At 45.2% G+C, this 11,609-nt stretch overlaps 1 protein-coding gene across 1 annotated transcript in view; it reads left to right on the top strand.

Annotated features, from left to right (window-relative positions):
- Positions 1 to 2,645: 2,645 nt before the first annotated feature.
- The window catches only part of LOC142466615 (protein-glutamine gamma-glutamyltransferase 5-like), a 30,084-nt gene continuing 21,120 nt past the window's right edge, over positions 2,646 to 11,609 (top strand). The window contains exons 1-9 of the mRNA XM_075571834.1: positions 2,646 to 2,803; positions 3,760 to 3,939; positions 4,088 to 4,324; positions 5,221 to 5,339; positions 6,390 to 6,518; positions 7,220 to 7,397; positions 7,589 to 7,727; positions 9,911 to 10,014; positions 10,704 to 10,943. Coding sequence (XP_075427949.1) covers positions 2,794 to 2,803; positions 3,760 to 3,939; positions 4,088 to 4,324; positions 5,221 to 5,339; positions 6,390 to 6,518; positions 7,220 to 7,397; positions 7,589 to 7,727; positions 9,911 to 10,014; positions 10,704 to 10,943 — 1,336 coding nt within the window. The 5' untranslated portion in view covers positions 2,646 to 2,793. The remainder of the gene's footprint in view (positions 2,804 to 3,759; positions 3,940 to 4,087; positions 4,325 to 5,220; positions 5,340 to 6,389; positions 6,519 to 7,219; positions 7,398 to 7,588; positions 7,728 to 9,910; positions 10,015 to 10,703; positions 10,944 to 11,609) is intronic.

Here is an 11,609-nt window from a genome sequence, read left to right as displayed (position 1 = left end):
TATGCATATTTTACATATTTATTATAGTATATATTCATAGCGGATGCCTGGTTGATCTCCTCACCGGTGGATTACTATATTTTATTTCATGTGCGTGTATACCTTTATTTATATAGCTCCGTCCAGGAACATCGCGCTTCAGGGCGGTAACACACGGGACGTGATAATAATAATACATAATAGGTACAAACGCTTTAAAACATAAGTCAATCCTAGTATAGGTGTATTAGTATTTTATCTGGTAGTGTTAGGACCAGTGATGTGGCTCACAGGCTTACGACGCTTTGGCCAAAGGGTTAAACTAAATGACCCTTTTTTTGATAGAATATATAAGTATTTTGCTGTGTGCTTTTGTCATGTTGAAAATGGCATTGGGCTTTTTTTTGTTCTTTGTTTTAAACATAAGTCACACTGGGAAAAGGAGTCCCTGCCCTGAAGAGCTTACAATCTAATGCGTAGCAAGTGCTTCAACAGCACTGCAAACATTTGCGGGCTCGATTTTTTTCAGTGCCCTACGGCACATTACCGCAGCACAATCACGGTACATTCCGCGGTGGACAAGGAGACCGTCCCTTCCACATGGCCAGAGAATCAGGTTTAATGCCACAGCGTCCCTGTATCTGTGCACCCTGGGCAAATTCCCCAGCGGTTACTGAGACTTGTGCTTGGCTCTCGTCCCAGCGATCTCCTCGCCCCTGAGCCTTGTCAAGCAGTGTTATGCCGGCGGCCTTCGGCGGAGCCTTGGGAGGCTGCCCAGATCCTCCTCACTCATTTGTAGAATGTACATGTTTACTTAGATTAACGATACAGAAGTGTGTGTGCGAGGAACACCTAACGCAGACGGAACTGTACCCAGAGGCACGTGCGGCGTGTCTTGTAAAACATGAGGCTTTGACGAGCTTGGCATTCACTGAGTGTGCGGTTAACTGTATACACGTAATTTCCATGCAATTATAACCGTGTCATCGCGTGCTGGCGCCCGGCACAGTGAGAAATGGGGCACAAAGAGAACACCGTGACGGACCAGAGGTCTGCCAACGGGACGCGGTTTCGTTTTCTTTTTGTTTTCTTTAGGAAAAAAGGGGGGGTGAAATTTCAACGCCTTTTTCCAAGTGTTTTTAGAAAGTGGTGAAATGGTGCAATTTTCACTGCATTTTACCCAAGTTTGTAGAAAAACTAACACGTGGGTTGGGCATACCCCCGCCCATACGCGGGCATAGGGAGGGTGGTAGGGGCTGGGTGCCGGTGAATTGAATAAGTGGGGAAGTGAGGGTGACGGAGAACGCATGCTGTCACCGGATTCCAGGGCTCTCCGTTCTGGAGTTGGCGCTGGTCCAACATCCTGCATTCGTCCGCTATACCGAGCAGATGAAAGTAAACAGGCCGCGCCCAGCGGTGATTTGGCGCCGTACGGGGGAGATTGGGTTGTCCGTTTCCATACTGAGGGCAGAGAGTGAGGAAGCCAACGTTCCAAGGGATTCTATGCACTCCGTGCAGGACAGTGAGGGTATATACAGTACAGTGAGGGTATATACAGTACAGTGAGGGTATATACAGTACAGTGAGGGTATAGACAGTACAGTGAGGGTATATACAGTACAGTGAGGGTATATACAGTACAGTGAGGGTATATACAGTACAGTGAGGGTATATACAGTACAGTGAGGGTATATACAGTAAAGTGAGGGTATATACAGTACAGTGAGGGTATATACAGTACAGTGAGGGTATATACAGTACAGTGAGGGTATATACAGTACAGTGAGGGTATATACAGTACAGTGAGGGTATATACAGTACAGTGAGGGTATATACAGTACAGTGAGGGTATATACAGTAAAGTGAGGGTATATACAGTACAGTGAGGGTATAGACAGTACAGTGAGGGTATAGACAGTACAGTGAGGGTATATATAGTACAGTGAAGTTATGGACAGTGCAGTGAGGGTATATACAGTACAGTGAGGGTATATACAGTATAGTGAGGGTATAGACAGTACAATGAGAGTATATACAGCACAGTGAGTGTATATACAGTACAGTGAGGGAATAGACATTACAGTGAGGGTATATACAGTACAGTTAGTGTTTATACAGTACAGTGAGTGTATATAGAGTTCAGTGAGGGTATAGACAGTACAGTGAGAGTATATGCAGTACAGTGAGTGTATAGGCAGTACAGTGAGTGTATAGACAGTACAGTGAGGTTATCCACAGTACAGTGACGTATAGACTACAGTGAAGCTATACACAGTACAGTGACAGTACAGTGAGGGTATGTACAGTATAGTGAGGTTATAGACAGTACAGTGAGTGTATATACAGTACAGTGGGGCATAGACAGTACAGTGAGTGTATATACAGTACAGTGAGGGTACACACAGTACAGTGAGGGTATAGACAGTACAGTGAGTGTATAGACAGTACAGTGAGTGTATAGACAGATTAGTGATGGGCCCTTTGCCTCAGCGATGAGGACACAGGCCTTTGATGGCATACAGTGGATGGGAAGGCCCTGTTCCTCAGCTCCTTGCCCCTGATTTAGCTCCTTGCCAGGAGAAGTCAGACCCAGGACAAGCCGTGACGTAGAATTTTCTGCGCTTTAATGGGCTTGATACAAGTTAGCAAATATCTGTGAGCCTAAGGAGGACAGGGCAGAGACGCGTAGGAGGTGCTTTGGGAGAAGGAGTTCAATAACGCTGCAGCTGTTGATTCATCCCATAATGATACACCTGCTGTGTGCAAAACTCCCAAGGACCAGAGCACACGGGAGCAGGCACGGAGCGGCAGATCATGTCTTTCCGTGAGTACCATTATCTTCTGTTACCTGTTACACTGATATTTCACACCACATGTATCTCTTGATTATATACTGTATGTATCGGAGGGGTATTTCTCCTGGGAAGTGCTGTAGGGTTTGTTTTTAATACAAGTCTGGTTCTGTCAATGCTGCTCAGATAATAATGCTTTGATGCTCTACCATACTGCCGGGTGCCGGCTCCTGCTGCACAATGGATTAACGATCACGCCTGAGGCACACACGCAGCCCCACTCAGAAGTACAACGTCCCTCGGTGTTTCCTATGGTAACTCTAACAAAAGAGTGGTGTCCCCACCGCTTTGCATTAATTTAAGGCTGTTTCACATTCATCTGGAGGTGACCAGGTCTGCTCATGCCTCGTTCAGTCTAGCAGTTGTTCCCAATGGTGTATAAAAGGTGAGGTCCATTTCCAGATCCTGCATGGACGACTTTGCCCTAATTTCCTGTGTAGCTCGGGGGTGCTCAACTCCAGCCCTCAAGACCCCCTCCCCTCCAACCAGGATATTCCTACTTCAGCCCAGGTGGCTCAATCAAGTGACTCAGTCTTTGACTTCATTCCTTGTGCTGTAGTGGGGATATCCTTGTTGGGGCTTTGTGAGGACCTCTGGTGTAGGTTACACCTTGAGTATCAGCTCGTTTTTCATGGATGTTTCAGCCACCTTACGCTGTTCTTGCTGGGTATACCACAGCCTGAACTTGCCCATTTACCATCACAGCACAAAGACAGACTCAGGAGGGGGCAATCTGGACTTTGTACTTTATTATGAGATGCTGGTAATATAATTGTGGGCACTCGAACCTTACCAAAGTAACCAGCATGGTGCAGTTCTACACTGTTGGCCCTTGAAGCTCATAGGGTTCAGACGGTGAGCACAGCAAAGTTCTCCCCAGTCCCTCTGCCACTCGCCTCTCTGCTTCTTCCCCGCACTCTTTTAATAGCGCCGACACTTTCCATCACGGACTTTGAAAAGACCAAGAATGGGACAGAACACAGGACAAAAGATATCTGGGGCAAGGAGCTTATTCTCCGCAGGGGGCAGTCTTTTGGAGTCAAGCTGTTGTTCCGCTGTCGAGGGAAGGACGAGAAGCTGGAGAACCTGAACTTCACAGCACAACTAGGTAAGAGTGTCCAAGCCAAGCTCCCCTCATACTGACACCCAGGTATGAATCCCTCCCCAACCCTCCACTCACAAAGGTCAGCATCGTACTTCAGCTCAACCTGTCTACACACACTGCCTTTCCTCATGTGTTGGACTCTCTCTCGCAGTTTCATGCCCCTCGGTGGCCAACATCCAGTTCCCGGTGTCCAAGCTCAAAGACAAGAAGTCCTGGAGTGCTCAAGTGGAAAGTGGAGATCATCTCAGTGCTTTATCAATCACAATCTGTAGCCCAGCCTCAGCCTACATCGGACGCTACAGCCTCTGTCTACACGGGATGTATGGGGGGACATCTCAAACCTTCTCCTTGGGAGATATTATCCTGCTGTTTAACCCTTGGTGCCCAGGTAAAGAGCTTTGAGGGTGGCTGAGAATAATCGGAGGGGCCTAGATATATGGATGATGGTGTGAAAGTGTTTCACTACAGGGGGCAGGAGTGTCTCAATGAGTAAAGACACTGACTGGCACTGAGTTTCAACCTGGTTCAATTCCCGGTGTCGACTCCTTGTGACCTTAGGCTAGTCATTTTATGTCCCTTTGCCTCAGACACCAAAAACATAGATTGTAAGTTCTATGGGGCAGGGACTGTGTCTGCAAAACATCTCTGTAAAGCACTATGTTAAAACTAGCAGCACTATAGAAGAACAAAATATTATTATTATTATTATTAGTACAGGGGAACTGATCTCAGTTTGACCTGTCAGTGAGACCCTCAGAGCAGCAAACACATGATTAAAACACTGTAATTTTGGAGGAGGAAATTGCTAACTCTCTGTAAGATGATAATTTGCACAGTAAAACAATACTTATTGTCTTTGCTGTTGACAGACACATACAGGTCTGCAGTACCGATGGCATTTAATACACGTATGTCCCTTATTATGTAGGGCGGGTTGCAGATTTAATGAAAGTGTTCCAGCACAGCTACCTGAGCTCTGTTCTCTAAGCTTTAAATGATAGAATATAGGAAGTCCGACTCAGCAAAGCTTTAACTACATTACCTTCATTATCTCCATAAAACCCCAAACAGCTCATGATTAGAGGATACAGTATGTTTTGTTTTTCCCAGAATAGGAAGAGCATTGTGGCTTGGGGTTTTTAGCCATTCACATAGACATGACGACCTCTGTCCTTTGTTAGACGGGATAGATCCTGTCCCACTGGATTAATGGAGATGGGGGGGGGGGGTTACCGGTTTGAATCCGGAGATGAATCTGTACTTGTGCTTGGTATGCACTTCCAGATGATGATGTCTTCCTGGATAACGAGAAACTGAGGCAAGAGTACGTGATGAACGAACACGGCTTTATGTATACGGGGAACAAAGACTGTATTCAAAGTATGCCCTGGAATTTCGGACAGGTATTGGATCCTTCAATATATTCTGTAGTTTAAGCAATATTGATGGGATGTGGGTCATTATGTAAAACAAGCTCACAATGAAATAAGACACGGATGGAGGTAACTGCACTTAGCAGGAATGGTGTTCTATGCAATGGGTGGCCAACTCTAGTCCTCAAGGTAAACCAACAGGTCAGGGGTTCTGGATATCCCTGCTTCCGCAGAGGTAGCTCAGTCATTGGCCAACTCCAGTCCTCAAGGGAATGCAACAGATCAGGGTTTCAGGATATCCCTGCTTCAGCACAGGTGGCTCAATCAGTGGCTCAGAGAAAGACTGAGCCACTGATTGAGACACCTGTGCTGAAGCAGGGGTATCCTCCTCATCTAATTTGTTGGTGGCCCTTGAGGACTGGAGTTGGCCAATGACTTAGCCACCTGTGCTTAAGCAGGGATATCCGGAACCCCTGACCTGTTGGTTCCCTTGAGGACTAGAGTTGGCCACTCTGGATCTATGCCATGCTACAATTGAAACCAATTATAGTATAGTATCTAAAAACAACACTAACCCGCACCAGACAACTACAGTTCAACCCCGTTATAACACGATCCGCTACAACGCGGATCCACTTATAGCGCGATGCAAGGGTGGCTCCCAATTTTCGTATTTATAAATACTTTACAACACTATTATTGGTGTCTAAAATACTTTATTGTACAATGCATACAATTGTACATTATTTCTAACGCGATCCGCTTATAACGCGATATGATTCTTTGGACCCCAAGCACAGCGTTATAAGGGGGTTCAGCTGTATTATATTGTGTAGTATTTCCAAAACTAGGATTCTAATCCACCAACCCTTCTGATAATAGTAGACGTTAAAAAAAGGAGTTTACTGAATTCTCGGGAGACTGGGGACCCTAGTGACGCTGGAGGTCGGGGCAAGCAGATAGATTGTCTAACTCACACACCTAACTACTGAGAAGATAAAGTGAAGAAATAAGAAACGAGGAATGTAAAGTTCTCCTACGCCCCCCCCCCCCCCCTGATTCCTGATCTCTGGGTATTAGTTTGAAGATGGCGTGGGCGACATCTGCCTGAAGATCCTAGATATGAGCCCGCAGTTCCTGAACGATCCCTCAACAGACTGTTCCAAAAGAGGAGACCCCGTGTACATCAGCAGAATTATCTCCGCCATGGTGAGCCATCCATAATTAACTCTCTAGTAAACTGAAGTTAAAAGATGGTGAGTACTATGTGGTTTTTGCTTTTCTGGACGTGTGACTTGCATACTGTACAACCGCCTGACTCACTTACACTTCTCCAACTCCCTGCTTGACTCTTTGCAATGTGGTTTCCGCCCTCTACACTCCACCGAGACAGCACTAACCAAAGTGACCAATGACCTACTCACAGCTAAGTCAGCAAACTCCCCTTCCCCTCCAACCCCATTAGGACCAGCTGCGTGGCTGGACCAATCTCCACCCTATGTAACACCTATATACCCCCCCCCCCCGACCTAAAAGAAAAAAACATTAATGGCTTTAGATATCAGACTGGACAATATTCTAACCTGAGTCACACCTTATCCTACAATGAGCAGCCACTTTACCTTCTTGTTTCAACATTATCCTTCATTCCCTCTAAAGTGTAAGCTCTGACGCGCTGGACCCTCATTTACTCTTTGTATCTGTCGCTGGACCCTCATTACCTCTTTGTATCTGTCTGTCCTCAGCTATATGTAACTGTTTATGTTTATGTAATATACATAACTCTGTAACCCCCATTGTACCGCGCAATGGAATATGCTGGCGCTTTTCAAATAAAGGATCATCTTAATAGTGTGTCATCTGAGTCCTGTGTCTTTTCTCACATGACTAATTACCCGTATCACATGCAGATCAATTCCAATGATGACCGCGGGGTGGTGGAGAGCTGCTGGGAAGAGTTCTTTCGGAATGGCGCTAACCCGAGTACTTGGAATGGAAGTGTCACCATACTCCGGCTCTGGAAGAAGAGTGGCTGTAGAGCCGTTAGATATGGACAGTGCTGGGTCTTGGCTGGAGTCATGTGCACAGGTAAAACGTTTCCATGCGTGTACACAAGGTCCTTGGGATTGAAACGGATGGGAGGTCTCTAGGGTTCATCTCATGCTACTATGTCCGAAAACGGCACAATAAAGAAAAATAAAGATCCCACCATGTGGAAGAGTCGAACTCTGCCTCTTATCTGGTCCAACTCAATCCTTGTGTTCTGGTTCCCTCTCCAGTTTTTCGATTCCTGGGGATCCCAACTCGTGTCGTAACAAACTTTGAGTCTGCCCATGACTCCAACTGCAATCTCACCGTTGACGAGTATTACGATGAAACTGGGAGGAAGCTGAAGGCAGCGGCAGGAGACAGTGTTTGGTGAGACGGGACATTGAGGAAAGGGGGGTGGCTCCTTTTTTGGCTGTGAAGAAGACATTGCAATTAGATATCTGGAAAGGTGGAATTCTAACGTGCTTGTTACTGGAGATGCACTGAGATAGGATAATAAACATTATGGGCCTCATGCAGTAAGTGAGATAGGATAATAAACATTATGGGCCTCATGCAGTAAGCAGCGATAAACCGTTATCGCTAGCTTATCGGCAAAAAAGCCTACTGCGATTCAGTAAGCCCCGATAAGCTGGCGATAAGAGCAAAAATCGCCGTTTGTTTCACGAAAAAAAAAACGCCGACCGCTCGGCGATAAGCCACTTTTCGCCACTCATTGCCAGCTTTTCCAACTCACTGTATTCTGGTAGCCCCGATCAGCTTCTCGCAGCTGATCGCCGCTCTAGAATGGAGAATTCCTCTCCAGGTCGTCCCACCACAAAAAGTTGGCAAGAAGGTGGTGAGACGCTGCGGATCATAGGTAGCGGGCGGTTAAATACCCCTATGGTAATGAAGGGGTTAAACCCACCCGCAAGGCCTAAACACCCATCCTTGGGGCTACTACCCCCTTCACCCACCCCCGCTACCCACAATATAACAAAATACTCACAACAGCCAAACTACCCACCTCCCAGGGCCCCAATAAACATTACAATATCTAATACACAACCCACCCACCCCCTGTGCCCCCCCATAAAACCATTTTTTTTTTTTACACACACGATTAATACCACAGGCCGGTGGGGGTCCCCGGTGGTCCCGACGGGTGTCTGCAGGCCCCACAGTGCACCACTGGGGGCCTCCGGGTGGTCCTCGCTAGACTCCGTGGGCCTCCAGGTGGGGTCCACAGGTGTCTGTGGGTGTCTGTGGGTCCCCGGGTTGTCCCCATGTGTGTCTTGGGGCCCTCAAGTTGTTCCCACGGGGGTGTGGGGGCCCTCGGGTGGTTCCCACGGGTGTTTGGGAGCCCTTGGGTGGTCCCTGCATGTCCCCAAGCCCCCACAGCTGTGGGGCACCCAGTTCTTCCCTGCAGGTGTCCTCAAGTGGTCCTCGTGGACGTCCGGGGGTCCTCGGGTGGTCCCCATGGGTCCCCGCAGGGCTGAGGTACCATTTCTGTATGTAAAAATAAAACATATCCTACATTTCAATCTCCACCCCCCCCACCAAAACACATACAGTACAGAAAAAGCCAAAATAACTATTATCCAGCTATGGATAATAAATTATTTGCCCATTATTAAACACATTAGCCATGAAGCATAAATAAAGTAAATAAAGCTATTCTACTTACCCCAGCCAATGTGACGGGCGTCCTCGTCAGCTTAATGCAGGTCCATGTCCTCTGTTGGCAGAAAGCATACAGAGTACATGGCAAAATACATTCTAATGTTCCCTAGCCCCTTAATCAACTTAGCAATTAATAACTGCTACAGTAATTTAGGGGTTAACTCACCCTGCCCCACTGCCCACCCGGAAGTCCTACCCACCCACCCTGGAACCACTATACCCACCCTGTACCCAATGAATGTCATAGTGGTACATCATAACCATATAATATAGGCCTGATAAGCCACTATAGCACTCAATGGGCACCCTAATCAAAATACATTAATACACAAAAGACACAATAATAAAACATTTCAAAACACCTAAACACCCCAATTAAATAAATTAAAACACTAGTCAACAAATACAATTAATAAAAGCACTAACCAGTACAACAAGGAATTAATTCAAACATTAACCAACAAAGCAATTAATTAATAAAACAACTTAGCACCACAACCATTAAAAGCATCACCCAACACAAGACATCATTAATTAAAAAAACAAAATCAATCGCAGAAAAAATTAAAATGAATGCAGCAAAGTGACAAACAATTACATCCACATAATAAACACTCATAGAAAAAATCACACTCAATACAAAGCAAGCAATTAAAAACAAATTATTGGTCTAATAATGTATTGATCTGTACCCTAAAGTGATATAAATTAATATATTATCAGTCAATGGGCAATAAAAAAAATTATCCATTTGAAAAACCTGTAAAAAAAATACATTTTTAACTGCTACAGTTAACACCCACGAGGAACACTTTATATATTAGTGTATTAGTGTCAGGTAGTGCTTCCAAAGAAGGAATAAAGAGAAATAAGTGAGATGCCGTTTGCAGGAATTTTCACGTCTGGGATGAGTGCTGGATGGCGAGAAAGGATCTCCGCCCAGGATACGATGGATGGCAGGTGCTGGACGCTACGCCCCAGGAACTCAGTGGAGGTACAATCCCACACATTTCATCTCAGCCCAGGACAGTGGCCCATATTTACTCAATGCTGCTATGTCATTGCAGCGGCACACGCACTGTAGCCAATTCACTTGAATGGATGGTAATGTGTGTTTTCAGCACCAGAAACTTTCTAATGGAATAGTATTATTTAGTAAATATGGGCCAAATATCTTCATCTAAACACTTTATGTCGGGACGAGTATTTTAAGGCTTTGGGTATAGATGCCTCATTTGATATATTTATCACATTGGTGATATATATGTACGTGGCTTCCCGTGTATGTGTAACATTGATGATATATATGTACGTGGCTTCCCAGGTATGTCACATTGGTGTATGTGTACTTGGCTTCCCATGTAAGAGTCACATTGATAATATATATGTACGTGGCTTCCCGTGTATGTGAACATTGGTGATATATGTACGTGGCTTCCCATGTATGTCACATTGGTGTATGTGTACTTGGCTTCCCATGTAAGTGTCACATTGATAATATATATGTACGTGGCTTCCTGTATATGTGTCACATTGGTGATATATATGTATGTGGCTTCCCATGTATGTATCACATTGGTGATATATATGTACGTGGCTTCCCGTGTATGTGTCGCATATATATGTACGTGGCTTCCCGTGTATGTGTCGCATTGGACTTGATTACGTTTATTTTGATTTCAGGGACTTATTGCTGTGGTCCAGCATCTGTGAAAGCCGTGAAAGAAGGGGATCTGGAGGTGCCATACGATGTCCCCTTCGTGTACGCGGAGGTCAATGGGGACAGTATTCATTGGCTCCTCCGGGAAGAGGGAGTAGAGAAACTAAAAATTGACACGGGCGCCATTGGGAAACACATCAGCACGAAGAGTGTGGGGACCAACGACAGGGACGATATCACAGATCTGTACAAGTACAGAGAAGGTCACTGATTACACTGCCATTCAGAATGCAAATCTACAGTATATATATATATATATATATATATATATATATATATATATATGCAGTGGTCGACAAATCACCAAAAAATCTACTCGCCGAACAAAAAAATCTACTCGCCACCTAGTACCACACGTGTGCTGCTTGGGCCAATAGGAGCTCGCCACGATGTTAAATCCACTCGCCCGGGGCGAGCAAATGTATAGGTTTGTCGAACACTGTATATATGTATATATGTATATATGTATATATATATATATATATATATATATATATACAAAATAAAAATATTACTTGTGAGCACATTCACATGTCTTAGACAGGTCTGCAACCCTGCCTTTCATCATTATCACCTAGCATACAGTGCTTCCACTGCAGCAAGGGATTCTGGGAAATGACATCCAAATGAGCACACCGTGTCACCTTTTGCCTGAAAACCATTTTTACATGGAACCCTTATAAGCTAGTGCACGCTGGTAACAAAGTTTTTAAGCACAGCATGGGATTATATGCAAAGCCAGAGAGAGGGCCGTTTTAATACCTTCGTAGGCCCCAGGCACTTTTATTTCTAGAGGCCTGTGTGTCCGATATGTTTACTCATTTTCATGCTAATTTCATCGTTTGCTTGTTTCTTTCGATGCTAGCGAT

Source organism: Ascaphus truei, chromosome 15 (assembly GCF_040206685.1).
Source record: "Ascaphus truei isolate aAscTru1 chromosome 15, aAscTru1.hap1, whole genome shotgun sequence".
Taxonomy (NCBI): Eukaryota; Metazoa; Chordata; class Amphibia; order Anura; family Ascaphidae; genus Ascaphus; species Ascaphus truei.
This window is presented reverse-complemented; position numbering and strand designations above follow the sequence as displayed.